The 16,899-nt window shown below is 43.2% G+C and overlaps 1 protein-coding gene across 1 annotated transcript in view; it reads left to right on the top strand.

Annotated features, from left to right (window-relative positions):
• Nucleotides 1-16,899, top strand: part of LOC139411963 (voltage-dependent N-type calcium channel subunit alpha-1B-like) — a 153,402-nt gene that overhangs the window by 37,476 nt on the left and 99,027 nt on the right. The window contains exons 4-6 of the mRNA XM_071158730.1: nucleotides 11,717-11,808; nucleotides 12,034-12,186; nucleotides 12,383-12,570. Of these exons, the coding sequence (XP_071014831.1) occupies nucleotides 11,717-11,808; nucleotides 12,034-12,186; nucleotides 12,383-12,570 (433 nt within the window). The remainder of the gene's footprint in view (nucleotides 1-11,716; nucleotides 11,809-12,033; nucleotides 12,187-12,382; nucleotides 12,571-16,899) is intronic.

Here is a 16,899-nt window from a genome sequence, read left to right as displayed (position 1 = left end):
TAATGGGCCTCCCTGGTTTATGCAAGATGATGCTGCTGGCTGACTGTGTGATGTTCTATTCCAGTGACAGGGTGAGATAGTCATCTATTTCAGCCTCTACTACTCCCAGCTGCGTGGTGCTGGAAGAGGGAACTGGCTGAGGTGGGCTGTGCGTGCGTGTGCTGTGCATGGGGCATATCTCTAGTGCTCAGCCGTATTGCACGCGGTGTAATTACTGAGTCACTGAGCGTCTCCTTGACTGCAAATAATGGAGTTGTAATGCATGTTGAATGAGTTGTTGTGCAAACTGGGAGGACATTTGCATTGCATTAAGCATTGGAATTCTGGGAGTTGTGTAGTGAGTCCTACTGTATGTATCTAAACATTATGTGAGGTAAGGGCCACTAAAAACAGGTTTAATGGTCTGAATAATGCATGCATTCTCTAAACGTGTTGTAACACCAATTACAAAGCGACACATTCTGTGTAGAGCAAAGCTTTATGGATTCTCTCTCAGTGCTATGCATGGCCTTTCACAGCTTTCCTCAGAAATGCAGTGCTTTCTTCATTTTTCTAATTCTGTTCGAGTTGCACTTTATCTTACATTATTGTGGAGAGTAAACTGATCCATGCTGGCCCACTGATGTGAGATGAAAGTGCTGATATCGTCCTTTTCCATTCAGATCATTTCCATGGCCCTTGCTGACCTGCATATGCAGTATGCATCTCACATGTTGATGAACAGGTTGCTTTTGTTTCCACCTGAAATCAATCAAATGCATCTCACACAGAGAGGAGTATAACATAGACATTTTGAGGGCTCTTACTGAGCACTACACACCCAGGCAGAATGCTCAGTAAGAGCCACCTACACACCCAGGCTGTATGCTCAGTAAGAGCCCTCTACACACCCAGGCAGTATGCTCAGTAAGAGCCCTCTACACACCCAGGCAGTATGCTCAGTAAGAGCCCTCTACACACCCAGGCAGAATGCTCAGTAAGAGCCACCTACACACCCAGGCTGTATGCTCAGTAAGAGCCCTCTACACACCCAGGCAGTATGCTCAGTAAGAGCCCTCTACACACCCAGGCAGTATGCTCAGTAAGAGCCCTCTACACACCCAGGCAGTATGCTCAGTAAGAGCCACCTACACACCCAGGCAGTATGCTCAGTAAGAGCCCTCTACACACCCAGGCAGTATGCTCAGTAAGAACCCTCTACACACCCAGGCAGTATGCTCAGTAAGAGCCCTCTACACACCCAGGCAGTATGCTCAGTAAGAGCTCTCTACACACGAAGCAGTATGCTCAGTAAGTTCCCTCTTTACACGAGGCAGTATGCTCAGTAAGAGCCCTCTACACACCGAGACAGCCATTTGCAAAATGTACAGTTCATCAGCTGGAGAAAGTTCCTAAATTACAAAGCAGTGACTGTGTCAATTCTGTAAAACCTCCCTCTCACACTCAACTGCATTAGATTAATTGTGAAATATGCTGACATTGCACAATTTCACCCTTCACCCTCTTCTGACATAATTTGTTTATGATCGGAGAGCTTAGTCCCTATGAAACCCCAATCAGATTCACCTGTCAGTGGATGTTTTGATAATTTCTTTGAATCCTCCCCATTCCTAGCCATGACACTGATGATTGTGCATGCTTGAGCCCGATGGAGTTGAGGAGCATAACAGTGTTCTGTGGGCATAGCCATTAACTGCTGCTCAGGCACTTCACTGGGCGTTCATGGGCTTATGTAATAGAGTACTCTGGACTTTGAAATGTTGCTTGAACAGTTTATAAACTATCTTTTGCACTGAATTGACTAAAATGTCAATGTGAAATGTGTCTTTCCCTTAGCGTTTGTTTGACTGAGGGGGGTTAAGCAGTTTTACATATTGAGTATTTACAGACATCTTACCTCAATTCTATCCATTCAGTCTCATACAAACGTACGTAGCTAGCTCTGATCTTTTTTCTTGATCCTAATCATGAAAGGCACATTGAAGAGTGTATTGTTTTCAACTAACCCTCAGGGCTGAAATGAATGTGTTCTCCTCCGAGCCCAGACAGTACCAGACAGGGTCTGCTGTGTTTATGCTCTCTCACCCCTCCGTCTCAGACCACTCACATGGTCCCGCCTGTCATTTACAGAACAGGGGAGGAGGCAGGTCATTATACTGCCAAGCCTCTTATAAGATCACATCCCATACAGTAGAGTCAGCCAGACAGTCAAACAGACAGCTAAACAGACAGACAGAAAGATAGACAACCAGACAGAAAATGGGTAAGCCAAACAACCAGTCGGCCAGTCAAACAGTCATTCAGCCAGACAACCAGACAGATTGATAGACAGACATTCAGCCAGCCAAACAGCTAGTCAGCCAGCAAGCCAGACAGACAGACAGGGTATGTCTGATAGCCTGCTACTTTCCTGTCAGTGAGGTAGAACCATAGAACATGTGGACAGAGAAGTATCCCCAATAGAGCCTGGCTCAGTATCCTACATGTTCTTAAATATTGCACCCCCTGGTATCCTGTATCACTCATATCTAACATGGATGTGTTACTCCAGACAGAGCTTGTGACTGTGTTAGTTTTCACCTATATTTCCCTGCCATTGGAGCAGCAGAATGAGATTCTCTTCCCAGGCTTCTCCAGGGAGGTGCTGTAAACATACATGGTTGACTAATTGATAATCAAGATAATGGGTTTGACTTTTATACTCTCATGTCAGCAGAGTTTATGTATGTGAGGAACATAATTAATCATACGGCTCCCCCAGGCATAGGTTATGATCAATTCCTTCGCTACATTGCAGTTTGCTTCCAGGTCCCCTAAAGAATTATTCAGGGAAATCAACTAGTCACTTTGTGATATTATGTTGTTTGTTTACATTCATTGCCAAATTATTATTAGGAAAGTAGGCAAAACAAAAACAACCATACAATATTAGTCCCAGATAAAAGTATTGGTTGTTTCTTTAGTTAAGATGGTCATTCAGTAGCCGTAGCAACAGTCTAACAGATGCCAGTTCTGCTGTTAAAAACAGAGAGGATGGTGTTTCTCCACTACCTAAAGGTCCATTAAGTAACTCATCTAATGGTACATGCCTCTGCAGTGATACTGACGGGGCTTTTACCCTGCGTTGGCCAGATGTTGTTTCGTGAAGAGGGACTACGTTCTCTAGCATGCTTCACAGACTGCCACAAGGTGGGATCAAATATATATATATTTTTAAGTATATAAAAAGAAAAAGGAAATCACTCTCAAAGAGCAGAGCCATTATAGAAACAGGAATGATTTAAAGGACACGGGCACGGTTAGTCACATACTGTACATGCCATCACCAACAGGAAACAGTTGAATCACATGTTTATTTCCTTATTGCAGCTGAGAGGAAAACAACTATCACAAATGTAACATAATTAAGTAAATTATATACTTTTTTAATGCATTTTGGTGTACGGCCATTCATTTAGAAACCTGCTTAGCTACGGTCAATTTAGTTAATTGAATGGAAAGTAAGTTGACTAATGTATCTTCTATATTCATAGTGAAGAAAGACATCTGCCACGTTGTACCTCTTACAGCGGCTTAGTGGAGCTTCTATATTCATAGTGAAGAAAGACATCTGCCACGTTGTACCTCTTACAGCAGCTTAGTGGAGCTTCTATATTCATAGTGAAGAAAGACATCTGCCACGTTGTACCTCTTATAGCAGCTTAGTGGAGCTTCTATATTCATAGTGAAGAAAGACATCTGCCACGTTGTACCTCTTACAGCAGCTTAGTGGAGCTTCTATATTCATAGTGAAGAAAGACATCTGCCACGCTGTACCTCTTACAGCAGCTTAGTGGAGCTTCTATATTCATAGTGAAGAAAGACATCTGCCACGTTGTACCTCTTACAGCAGCTTAGTGGAGCTTCTATATTCATAGTGAAGAAAGACATCTGCCACGTTGTACCTCTTACAGCAGCTTAGTGGAGCTTCTATATTCATAGTGAAGAAAGACATCTGCCACGTTGTACCTCTTACAGCAGCTTAGTGGAGCTTCTATATTCATAGTGAAGAAAGACATCTGCCACGTTGTACCTCTTACAGCAGCTTAGTGGAGCTTCTATATTCATAGTGAAGAAAGACATCTGCCACGTTGTACCTCTTACAGCGGCTTAGTGGAGCTTCTATATTCATAGTGAAGAAAGACATCTGCCACGTTGTACCTCTTACAGCAGCTTAGTGGAGCTTCTATATTCATAGTGAAGAAAGACATCTGCCACGTTGTACCTCTTACAGCAGCTTAGTGGAGCTTCTATATTCATAGTGAAGAAAGACATCTGCCACGTTGTACCTCTTACAGCAGCTTAGTGGAGCTTCTATATTCATAGTGAAGAAAGACATCTGCCACGTTGTACCTCTTACAGCAGCTTAGTGGAGCTTCTATATTCATAGTGAAGAAAGACATCTGCCACGTTGTACCTCTTACAGCAGCTTAGTGGAGCTTCTATATTCATAGTGAAGAAAGACATCTGCCACGTTGTACCTCTTACAGCAGCTTAGTGGAGCTTCTATATTCATAGTGAAGAAAGACATCTGCCACGTTGTACCTCTTACAGCAGCTTAGTGGAGCTTCTATATTCATAGTGAAGAAAGACATCTGCCACGTTGTACCTCTTACAGCAGCTTAGTGGAGCTTCTATATTCATAGTGAAGAAAGACATCTGCCACGTTGTACCTCTTACAGCAGCTTAGTGGAGCTTCTATATTCATAGTGAAGAAAGACATCTGCCACGTTGTACCTCTTACAGCAGCTTAGTGGAGCTTCTATATTCATAGTGAAGAAAGACATCTGCCACGTTGTACCTCTTACAGCGGCTTAGTGGAGCTTCTATATTCATAGTGAAGAAAGACATCTGCCACGTTGTACCTCTTACAGCAGCTTAGTGGAGCTTCTATATTCATAGTGAAGAAAGACATCTGCCACGTTGTACCTCTTACAGCAGCTTAGTGGAGCTTCTATATTCATAGTGAAGAAAGACATCTGCCACGTTGTACCTCTTATAGCAGCTTAGTGGAGCTTCTATATTCATAGTGAAGAAAGACATCTGCCACGTTGTACCTCTTACAGCAGCTTAGTGGAGCTTCTATATTCATAGTGAAGAAAGACATCTGCCACGCTGTACCTCTTACAGCAGCTTAGTGGAGCTTCTATATTCATAGTGAAGAAAGACATCTGCCACGTTGTACCTCTTACAGCAGCTTAGTGGAGCTTCTATATTCATAGTGAAGAAAGACATCTGCCACGTTGTACCTCTTACAGCAGCTTAGTGGAGCTTCTATATTCATAGTGAAGAAAGACATCTGCCACGTTGTACCTCTTACAGCAGCTTAGTGGAGCTTCTATATTCATAGTGAAGAAAGACATCTGCCACGTTGTACCTCTTACAGCAGCTTAGTGGAGCTTCTATATTCATAGTGAAGAAAGACATCTGCCACGTTGTACCTCTTACAGCGGCTTAATGGAGCTTCTATATTCATAGTGAAGAAAGACATCTGCCACGTTGTACCTCTTACAGCAGCTTAGTGGAGCTTCTATATTCATAGTGAAGAAAGACATCTGCCACGTTGTACCTCTTACAGCAGCTTAGTGGAGCTTCTATATTCATAGTGAAGAAAGACATCTGCCACGTTGTACCTCTTACAGCAGCTTAGTGGAGCTTCTATATTCATAGTGAAGAAAGACATCTGCCACGTTGTACCTCTTACAGCAGCTTAGTGGAGCTTCTATATTCATAGTGAAGAAAGACATCTGCCACGTTGTACCTCTTACAGCAGCTTAGTGGAGCTTCTATATTCATAGTGAAGAAAGACATCTGCCACGTTGTACCTCTTACAGCAGCTTAGTGGAGCTTCTATATTCATAGTGAAGAAAGACATCTGCCACGTTGTACCTCTTACAGCAGCTTCGTGGAGCTTCTATATTCATAGTGAAGAAAGACATCTGCCACGTTGTACCTCTTACAGCAGCTTAGTGGAGCTTCTATATTCATAGTGAAGAAAGACATCTGCCACGTTGTACCTCTTACAGCAGCTTAGTGGAGCTTCTATATTCATAGTGAAGAAAGACATCTGCCACGTTGTACCTCTTACAGCAGCTTAGTGGAGCTTCTATATTCATAGTGAAGAAAGACATCTGCCACGTTGTACCTCTTACAGCGGCTTAGTGGAGCTTCTATATTCATAGTGAAGAAAGACATCTGCCACGTTGTACCTCTTACAGCAGCTTAGTGGAGCTTCTATATTCATAGTGAAGAAAGACATCTGCCACGTTGTACCTCTTACAGCAGCTTAGTGGAGCTTCTATATTCATAGTGAAGAAAGACATCTGCCACGTTGTACCTCTTACAGCAGCTTAGTGGAGCTTCTATATTCATAGTGAAGAAAGACATCTGCCACGTTGTACCTCTTACAGCGGCTTAGTGGAGCTTCTATATTCATAGTGAAGAAAGACATCTGCCACGCTGTACCTCTTACAGCGGCTTAGTGGAGCTTCTATATTCATAGTGAAGAAAGACATCTGCCACGTTGTACCTCTTACAGCAGCTTAGTGGAGCTTCTATATTCATAGTGAAGAAAGACATCTGCCACGTTGTACCTCTTACAGCAGCTTAGTGGAGCTTCTATATTCATAGTGAAGAAAGACATCTGCCACGTTGTACCTCTTATAGCAGCTTAGTGGAGCTTCTATATTCATAGTGAAGAAAGACATCTGCCACGTTGTACCTCTTACAGCAGCTTAGTGGAGCTTCTATATTCATAGTGAAGAAAGACATCTGCCACGTTGTACCTCTTATAGCAGCTTAGTGGAGGCCTATACTTAAGGGACTAGCATTTCATAGTCTCCCTTACTCTGCAATGCTCGGGCAACATCGTAATGCTGTCTTTGGCTGGCGCTCTGTTTTCACTGCCCTCACTGTGCTCCCTCTGTCTGCTCTGTCTGCTGGCAGGCGTAAGTATAGATAGAGAGATGGCAGAAAGAGTCTCTGATCCGCTTGAAGAAAGACCCCTGGGAGCAGCCCAGTGTAGGCCTCTCACTGCACTGTCCTCTGACCCATGCTGGCCACTTTGAATATGGGGAAACACACACAAACCTGCTTTGTTCTCTCTGGTGGCTGAAGCAGTGACAGCAGAACTTAAACCCCAGTGATATCCGAGTCAGATAGGTCCTGGTTGGGTTGGTGTTGAACTTTTTTCATTCATTGTCATCTCAAACCTGTTTTTGGAATATTAAAGCAATGTATTGTAAAGCTACAATATAAGCCCTAAAAATGAGGCCATACCAGGGACCACTGTGTTGGCCATACCAGTGTGTTGCCTCATGTTGGGATTGGTTCAGTTGGGAGCATGTACCAGGTCCTGAGGCTTTCTGTCTTTTCTATAGTGGCAGGCAGGCAAACAGGCAGGGAGGGAGGCAGGCAGGCAGAAAAGCAGTGCTCTGATCAGAGTAGAGAGGAGAGGGAGTCTTGGGAGGCTGATTTCACTGAAGATAAGATATCTATATTTCAGGATGCCAGCTGCAGTCTGGAACATTAGAATAGCAAGCCAGATCATGCTAGAAGATGGGGTGTTCTCACTGGGAGAAGCCATAAGCAAGAGATGATGGCCATCTCCTCTCCAGCCGTACCATATATTTTCTAGAGTCTGATACGTACTAGTTGATGTGGGGAAAATGAGATTCACTTCATTTCCTAATTCTTTCCTTTGTAATGAAGGTAATCCCATCTGGGAGTGTTTTAGTAGGCTGTGATTAATTCACATCCAGGGGAAAGGGAAGGAAATGTCAGTTTTAATGGAAAGAACCAAAACAATTCTAGGTTTCACCGCCCTGCAGTGAAGCTATACTGGCAGAGACCCCACTCCTACTTTCCATATGTTAACCTATTTTCTGTGGGTATCACATCTTTGTTGCATACAGTAGAGTCCTAAAGTGGCACACATTTTCACAAAGCAAGGTATATTATTCTGGTTAATATGAAGTATACTTCATGATCGTATTATTCTAAAAACAGTTTGTGTTTTAGGTAATGTTGAAACCTTTCTTTTGCCATTAGTAATTGGATTCGCTAGCAGCTACACCAACATCTCTGTGTCCTCCGTCATGCTTTCTGCTGTCCACTCCCTCATGCTTTCTGCTGTCCCTTCCATCATGCTTTCTGCTGTCCCCTCCGTCATGCTTTCTGCTGTCCACTCCCTCATGCTTTCTGCTGTCCCTTCCATCATGCTTTCTGCTGTCCCCTCCGTCATGCTCTCTGCTGTCCCCTCCGTCATGCTTTCTGCTGTCCCCTCCATCATGCTTTCTGCTGTCCCCTCCGTCATGCTTTCTGCTGTCCCCTCCGTCATGCTTTCTGCTGTCCACTCCCTCATGCTTTCTGCTGTCTCTTCCATCATGCTTTCTGCTGTCCCCTCCGTCATGCTTTCTGCTGTCCCCTCCGTCATGCTTTCTGCTGTCCCCTCCCTCATGCTTTCTTCTGTTCACTCCGTCATGCTTTCTGCTGTCCCCTCCGTCATGCTTTCTTCTGTCCCCTCCCTCATGCTTTCTGCTGTCCACTCCCTCGTGCTTTCTGCTGTCCCCTCCGTCATGCTTTCTTCTGTCCACTCCCTCGTGCTTTCTGCTGTCCACTCCCTCGTGCTTTCTGCTGTCCACTCCCTCGTGCTTTCTTCTGTCCACTCCCTCCTGCTTTCTGCTGTCCCCTCCGTCATGCTTTCTGCTGTCCCCTCCCTCATGCTTTCTGCTGTCCCCTCCGTCATGCTTTCTGCTGTCCCCTCCCTCATGCTTTCTTCTGTCCACTCCCTCGTGCTTTCTGCTGTCCCCTCCCTCATGCTTTCTGCTGCCCCCCCATGCTTTCTGCTGTCCCCTCTCTCATGCTTTCTGCTGTCCCCTCCCTCATGCTTTCTTCTGTCCCCTCCCTCATGCTTTCTTCTGTCCCCTCCCTCATGCTTTCTTCTGTCCCCTCCCTCATGCTTTCTTCTGTCCCCTCCCTCATGCTTTCTTCTGTCCACTCCCCTCCCTCATGCTTTCTTCTGTCCACTCCCCTCCCTCATGCTTTCTTCTGTCCCCTCCCTCATGCTTTCTTCTGTCCACTCCCCTCCCTCATGCTTTCTTCTGTCCACTCCCCTCCCTCATGCTTTCTTCTGTCCACTCCCTCATGCTTTCTGCTGCCCCCCCCCCATGCTTTCTGCTGTCCACTCCCTCATGCTTTCTGCTGCCCCCCCCATGCTTTCTGCTGTCCCCTCCCTCATGCTTTCTGCTGCCCCCCCATGCTTTCTGCTGTACCCTCCCTCATGCTTTCTGCTGCCCCCCGCCATGCTTTCTGCTGTCCCCTCCCTCATGCTTTCTGCTGTCCCCTCCCTCATGCTTTCTTCTGTCCACTCCCTCATGCTTTCTGCTGTCCCCTCCCTCATGCTTTCTGCTGTCCCCTCCTTCATGCTTTCTGCTGTCCCCTCCCTCATGCTTTCTGCTGTCCACTCCCTCGTGCTTTCTGCTATCCCCTCCCTCATGCTTTCTGCTGCCCCCCCCCCCCATGCTTTCTGCTGTCCCCTCCCTCAGATTGGAGAGGCTGAGCAATGACACTATTCCCCTGGAGCTATTCCCCTCCCCTCCCTCCCCTTCTCTCTCTTTCAGCTCTCCTCTCTCCCATCCTCTCCTCCATGAGACTGCAGTCAGATCCTCTTACGATGGTGGTGAGGTTTTAGGCAGAAGTGTCTTGATTATGCAGTCAGACCCCCAGGAGAATGAGGAAATGGTTCTTCATCTGAAATCTAAAAGGAAAGTGAGGATCTGAATTAGTTATTTCTAATGAGCTGCTACACAGACAATTTGCGGGTGTTAAAATCTCAGTGTTGATTATAGTGGGGTTAACCCCAGTAGGCTGGAAATTGACACCCCCTGCAGTGAATAAATGAAGTGTTACTTGAATCACAGTGGAATCAACACCGTGTGGTGGTGTTACTTGACTGTGTTGAGTTCATTTCCATGAACTCTTTCAAAGTGAAAAAGACATGGGAGGGGCCTCTATATTTCCAAGCATGCTTTGTGGAAGGTTGCTTTTTAGAATAGTTTGTTTTTGGCCATATATCCATGTTTCTGCATGCACATGGATTAATGGATCTTACACTACACAGAGATAAATAACATACATTTCTGTAAACTAATCCCATCTGTAAGTGGTAGGACTTATTTATTGAGATGGTTGTTCCAGTTTAGGTAGTGTCATCTATCAATCTTCCTTACCTTGGCAGTAATTCTAACCTCAGTTGCAGGGGATTAAAAGCTCCAATTGTTGGCTATCCTAACTCTGGTTGGATGCAAATAGAAATCATATAACACTTTGCGAGCCAGCATAATGTGACTTGCCAATGTGGCCTGCAAACCAGGAGTTTCAGACCACTGTGTTAGGGTAAAACTGGGATGTTGAAGTATGGTATTGTGAAAAAAAGTGATATATTGTCATATAAAATACAATATTTATAATAAAATATTAACTTAGGTACTCTGAAAGCCATCCAATGCAACAATCATGTCTCTGTCACTAGCAACCTCAGTCATGGGCGGTACTGGTACCTCTAAAATTCACTCGAAAGGCACACTGGGAAATAAATATACAAATAAGGCTTTACACCCTACAGTGTTAAAACAACACCTCAAACCTAGTTACTGTAACACCACAGATGTTGATTCCTTAACACTGAGAAAGTGTTAACAATATCAGCTCTAAAAATAAAACATTTTAAGTTGGAATTTGCAACGTCCTTGGTGTTAGGGTTCCCAACACTTTCAGGGTGTTAGTTTATAAACACTTTGAAAAGTGTTGGTTTAACACTACTTTGAGATAGTCACATATTTATAAGAAAGTGTAAAATGTAACACTGTTGGTGTAAAAATTCAATTAGCAAATTTGCTGTGTATTCACTCTCTGTGTCAAGGCCCCCTCTGCATATCAACATCCATGTGAAATCATTCATATTCTCCACACTGTCTCTCTCTCCTGGTAGATGCTTCAGATGATGTAGTAATGTATTCTAAACCACCCCGCTGATACTCTATTACACATAAGTGTCTGACACAAAGCGCATGATAGCCCCTGTATTATTAGGTAATACAATACATAGGCCGTCTTTTTCAGAGACATTTAAGCAATAAGGCACGGGAGGGTGTGGTATATGGCCAATGTACCACGGCTAAGGGCTGTTCTTATGCACAACACATTACGGAGTCCCTGGATATAGCCATTAGCCGTGGTATATTGGTCATATACCACAAACCCCCAAGGTGCTTTATTGCTATTATAAACTGGTTACCAACGTAATTAGAGCAGTAAAAATAAATGTTTTGTCATACTTATGTTATTATGTCTGATGTATCATGGGTGTCAGCCGATCTGCATTCAGGGCTGAAACCACCCAGTTTATAATTTGATTTATCTCACATACAAGTCCTTCATGAATGCTGGAGAAATTTGACATTGGCGTGAAATGCTAGATAATGGTTTTAAAAATACACAAGGAATCATTCCTCATTCTTTTCAGGAATGTAATGTTTGGAGATGGGAATGAATGTTATATTGAAGCTCTTGAATTTCCTCAATCGTTCATAATGCAAATGATATATTGTATGTTTATGATGGATAGTGGTACAGATTGTAGTATTGTCAGTCTGATTGTCTGTTTGATTGTGACCAGGATGCTGGCTACAGTGGGAGCAGACTTTGACTTGAGAACTCTGAGGGCAGTACGGGTCCTGAGGCCACTGAAACTGGTGTCTGGAATCCCTAGTAAGTACAATGACTTTGGAATCACTGGAAAAAGGAGAAACAATTTAATGATTGGATATGTACATTTTTGAAGATTGCCATTTAAGCGTTAAAACATGTATTTACATATTTAATTTTTGTTCATGTCATCTTATGTAATTCTGATAACCAGAAATGTTAAATGAAGGAACTTAAAGGGCCATTTGGGGTCTCTCCTGTGATGCGTGTTAAAACTCTCTCTCTCAGGTCTTCAGGTAGTTCTAAAGTCCATCATGAAAGCCATGGTGCCTCTGCTGCAGATTGGCATGCTGCTCTTCTTCGCTATCCTCATGTTCGCCATCATCGGCCTGGACTTCTACATGGGCAAGTTCCACCGGACCTGCTTCAGGACTGATACAGGTATGCACAATGCACATCGCTATGAAATCTTAAGTCACCTGTGTTTTGTGTAACTGCTATAGCTTGCATATGTAGAGTTGATATAAATGATGTACTGAGCTACAGCCTATAGTTCTGGGAGCTACTGTAAGCATGTTCGTCTGTGTTTGCATGTTTGCACACAGAACTTACCTTGTTGTGTTTGTGTGTGTCTCAGGTGAGCAGGCAGCAGAGTTCCCCTGTGGTTTGGAGGCTCCAGCGAGGACCTGTGAAAATGGAACTGTGTGTCAGGAATACTGGATCGGCCCCAACTACGGCATTACCAACTTTGACAACATCCTCTTTGCTATTCTGACCGTCTTCCAGTGCATCACCATGGAGGGATGGGTGGACATCCTCTATAACGTGAGTTCACCCTACTGTACATTTTACTGTGATATAACAAAAGTTGACCTATTCTATTGGTCAACTTGTCCTTCTGTACGAGAAATAAATATTCCCAAACATAGTCTGGGACAGTTGTGGGATTCGATAAATATCAAATTAATACAACTGCTGGTGCAACAGCCTCATATTGTTGATAAACTATTAGGCTATTTCTTCACATTACAAGTGCAGCAATGCTCACACGGCAGTAAACTATAAGCGCAAATGTTCAAAAATGCAATCAGAGGGAAAATGCCATTTGCAAAAATGACCTCAAATGCGATTATGCATGTAATAGTTTATTATAAAGGTATATTTTTATGGTGAAAATTATCTTCCCCAATTTTGAAACTCACGTGCTGCCTATGTATGCCAGTTAGGCTCTACACCGGGGCGGCAGGTAGCTTAGTGGTTAGAGCGTTGGGCCAGTAACCAGAAGATTGCTGGATCTAATAATTTTGTCTTTACATATACTAAATAATATGTGTGAAATTAGTTTTGATTTAGAATGGACAATTATCATGCACCTGTCTCAGAGCAGGGGAAAAACATGTCATCTATGCACTTTAATAGCAAACGTTCATGCCAGCCAGGTAGGCTGTACTCCTGTTGTAAAGCGAAGCAATGTGCTTAATATTAGGAAAGTTGAGAAATAAATATAGTAGGCCTAGCCTATAGAAAGCTGATGGGATCCTCCTCTTTTTAATAAACTGTTTTCTAATGCAATTGCATAGCCTATAGAAATGTTGCGCACCATGAGCTCATGTGCTCTCATGAAGTTTTTGATGTGATCCCTTTTCCATGTTATTCACTATAGAATGCAATGGACCTTTTTTGTGGAAACGTTTGGAGCGGGGAAAAAACTTGTGAGAAGATTTGATCTTGAATAGTGACATGTAAACTGGTTGTTGTGTGCATGGAGGGTTGTCCCAGGTTGGTAGTACAGTCCCAGTGCACCCTGGAGGCATTATTAGACAGAGACGGAGTCTGCTGGATGTGGAAGGCTGTGTCACAGGGTCGATTCATGTTAGAGACAGACTCAAGGTTTACTCCTGGTCTTCAACAAATCCCAGCCTGTGACATTTGCACAAGAGTCACATTTAGATAATAAAAAAGGTTATGATTGTGTAACAGTGTGAAATGTTTAATAGCTTGAGTGAGAAGACAGTGTGCTCATTCTCTGCAACCTGTGGAGCCTTTCCTAGGAATGGGATTGGATTACTCAATAGCTGTTTTGCTGCTGAAAGCTGTAAAGTTGGGACAGGGAGATGGTGTCTTCTTCTCGGATGTCAAATCATTGTTTCCCCTACATTTCCAGTCGGGACTCTTTCTCCTAAGGTTTGTGCCACACTTTACCAACCAGGATAGGCTATCAATCTACTATTTTACAATGAGACTTTCTGTGGGTGTTTTTAGAATACTGTTGCGTTCAGAATTGATTCATTTATACACCACTCTCAGCATTTGTCTCTTGGTAGGATTTTCTACAGCATTTTTAAACAATACTTGCTGAGCTCCAATACTTGACAGTAAATTATCATTATCTGATAGGAGCATGTTGTGTGAATACAGTAGTCTCTATGTTAAACCATGCACATCCATGCACCCTGTGGTCTATATCAGCGGTTCCCAAACCTTTTCACTCAGCCTTTTCCCCCTGCGTGTCACATTTGTTTGTATTTGCCATGGGGTGGAGAGAAACTGTTGCAGTTTTAATATACACATTTAGTCAAGTTTTATGTGTGTTCATGTGATATCTGAGTCAAACATTACAACAATATCAATGGGTTAAAAAAACTAGCTAAAAATCATTAGCTGACATGGGCTAGTTGATCTGGACATTTCTGACAGGTTATGAATAGCTCTCAAAGGTATGCAATGACTGACATGACAAGAGGAAAACTGATGATGCACTACCAAGTTTCAAATGGCTCCTTGTGCACATTACTATTAAAACTTCCAAGAGTAAGTTGAAAGCCTGACTGAGTGGAGGGAGGGTTCTCCACACCCCCCCTTCCGACCCTACAATTTTGGAACCACTGGTCTATATTAAGGAGGCTCCTTCAGAAACAGCCAGGGATGGACACATGTGGTGTCTCAATCCCAGCTTCATGCCCGCTCTCCTGCCACGCCTGATGGGGAGCAGCATATGCCCGTCTTCTGGTGCCCACCACTTCACTCTGCTACGCCTCTCTCTTCCCTGGTGCTTAGCAACACAGTGCCATTCTGCTGCCCCGACGCTGGCAGAGGGAGGAGTCTTCCAGCTGAGGAGGGATCTATATCTTTCCAGCTCTCTCCCCTGAAATAGAGGGAGGGGAGACATGCTCAGAATGCTGAGAGGGACCAACTATGTGACCTCATTATGGTTTATCTGAAATCACATTCCTCTGTCAGCTGTTGCTCCAATTCACTTGAAGTGTCCTACTGAAGTTGATCCACTCTTTATTGACTGCTTATCAAGTTTGCTGAATAGATCTGATCCTTGGTTCACTCCGTAATAGCACACATTACCATCTCTGCGTTCAATATTGTGGGGCATATTTTCCCCCTTTTCTCCGTCAGCATTAGACACTGGCCGTGTCTGAATAGCCATACTTAAACTGCATACTATGTTCTTATCGTCGCATACACGGCCGGAACGCAGTAGCGGATCCTGACTGGCTGAGTAGGTGGGGAGGGCAGAGTGCGGGTGGATTTTTCCATATTCACCAGACATGCATGGCATTAACCAGACTGATAATAGCTCATTTCCAATTATATTAATTTAGCTATTAATTTAATTATTATTTAATTATTCATTTAACCCTGAATAGAATAGGAAGGGAGTTGTAAGCTTATTCGGGCTGGTTATAGGCAGACTATCACATTCAACCTTAGCCATCTACTGTATCCTAGATGGGCTTTATGGGACTGAAGACAGAAAGAGATAACAAATATTTATCAGTGAAACCAAAGTGCTGTAACACATATTAATTCAATCAAATAGCCTAGTACAGACACCAAAACGTTACAAATGTTCAAACCAAAAGGCTATTGTACGGAGAAACGTGGACAGTCGTGTGCATGGCCAAGTCCGACCCACTGGACAGCAACATAATCAACTAAAGCATTGATCATTGGGAAAGAGATCAGAATGACTGCTAAAGGCTTGATCCATAAATTAAATAGGTAGTCTACTTCAAAACTAAAACAATCTATATGTTCAAATCAAAAGGCCTAAATAAAATGACATCATTAAAGCAGCCACATCCTGAGTCCTCAGTGCCGATACATTCAGAAATAAAAAAAGATGGTAAAGTATTTAGTTTAAAAGACTTCTGTCTTCTGTTTTCAGAAGCTTTGCTATTCGACATCTTCCCAATTAAGTAGCCTAGTTTTGTTGTTTTGCTACTTGAAAAGAACTAGGGCCGATCACTTGCAGCCCATCTCTTCCAATGCATTGTGGAAAAGTGTGCATCGAATTCTACTTGATGAAGAGGCAAAATTAGTATAAAATTCACATACTCTCAAACATTCATGCTTGATTGCATTGTTTCCCGCTATTCGTTGATTTTGGTAGCACATTCCCATATCTAATTGATCAGCCGTTGTCAAAGCCAAAATGAGAATGACATCCTGGCATTTAAAGTATACTCGATTTTCAAAATTTTGCAAATGTATTTTTTTGCATACTCAAACGGCCTACAATTTAGGATTCAAGTATGGGTCTTCGGACACGGAGAGTGTCACAATTAGCATGATTAATAATCACATTGAATGACTGTCTTTTAATCCAGAATTAGCCTTTGAGCACGGGAGGGAGGGCATGCTGAGATGATCGTATCGTATTATCGGACCTGTGTTCTCTTCATCAGCCCTGTCATCTATCAGCCCTGATAACTGCACCTAATGTACTGTATGTCTCAGTCTCAGATAGAACACTCAGATGGCATGGGAGAGAACGCTCATATTGGATGTTCGATCCACAGAAATAAATAGTATTATATTGTATCTCTATGGTTCGATCTCTCTGTCATCTTGGGATAGTTATATTCCTTTAAAGTTGTGTCCATCAGTATTGTTGTTTCAATCATCCAATCCCAATGAGTGCTAATCATATGGATGTTTACAGCTAACATAAATTAGAAGCTACTGACACTGTTGTCTTCATGTTCCCTTCTCTTTCTATTAAATCTCCCCCTTCCCCACAATCCTTTGCTCCTCTGGTGAGAAATATCCTTCCTCTGGTGAGAAATATCCTTCTCTTAATGCACTAGCGGTATGAGCAGAAACGAAATGGTGTGTTTTCTATGTAGTAAATAGTTGTGA

The sequence above is a fragment of the Oncorhynchus clarkii genome, chromosome 6, assembly GCF_045791955.1.
Source record: "Oncorhynchus clarkii lewisi isolate Uvic-CL-2024 chromosome 6, UVic_Ocla_1.0, whole genome shotgun sequence".
Lineage (NCBI taxonomy): Eukaryota > Metazoa > Chordata > Actinopteri > Salmoniformes > Salmonidae > Oncorhynchus > Oncorhynchus clarkii.
The sequence above is the reverse complement of the archived record's forward strand: the minus strand, read 5'-3'. Positions and strand labels throughout refer to the sequence as shown.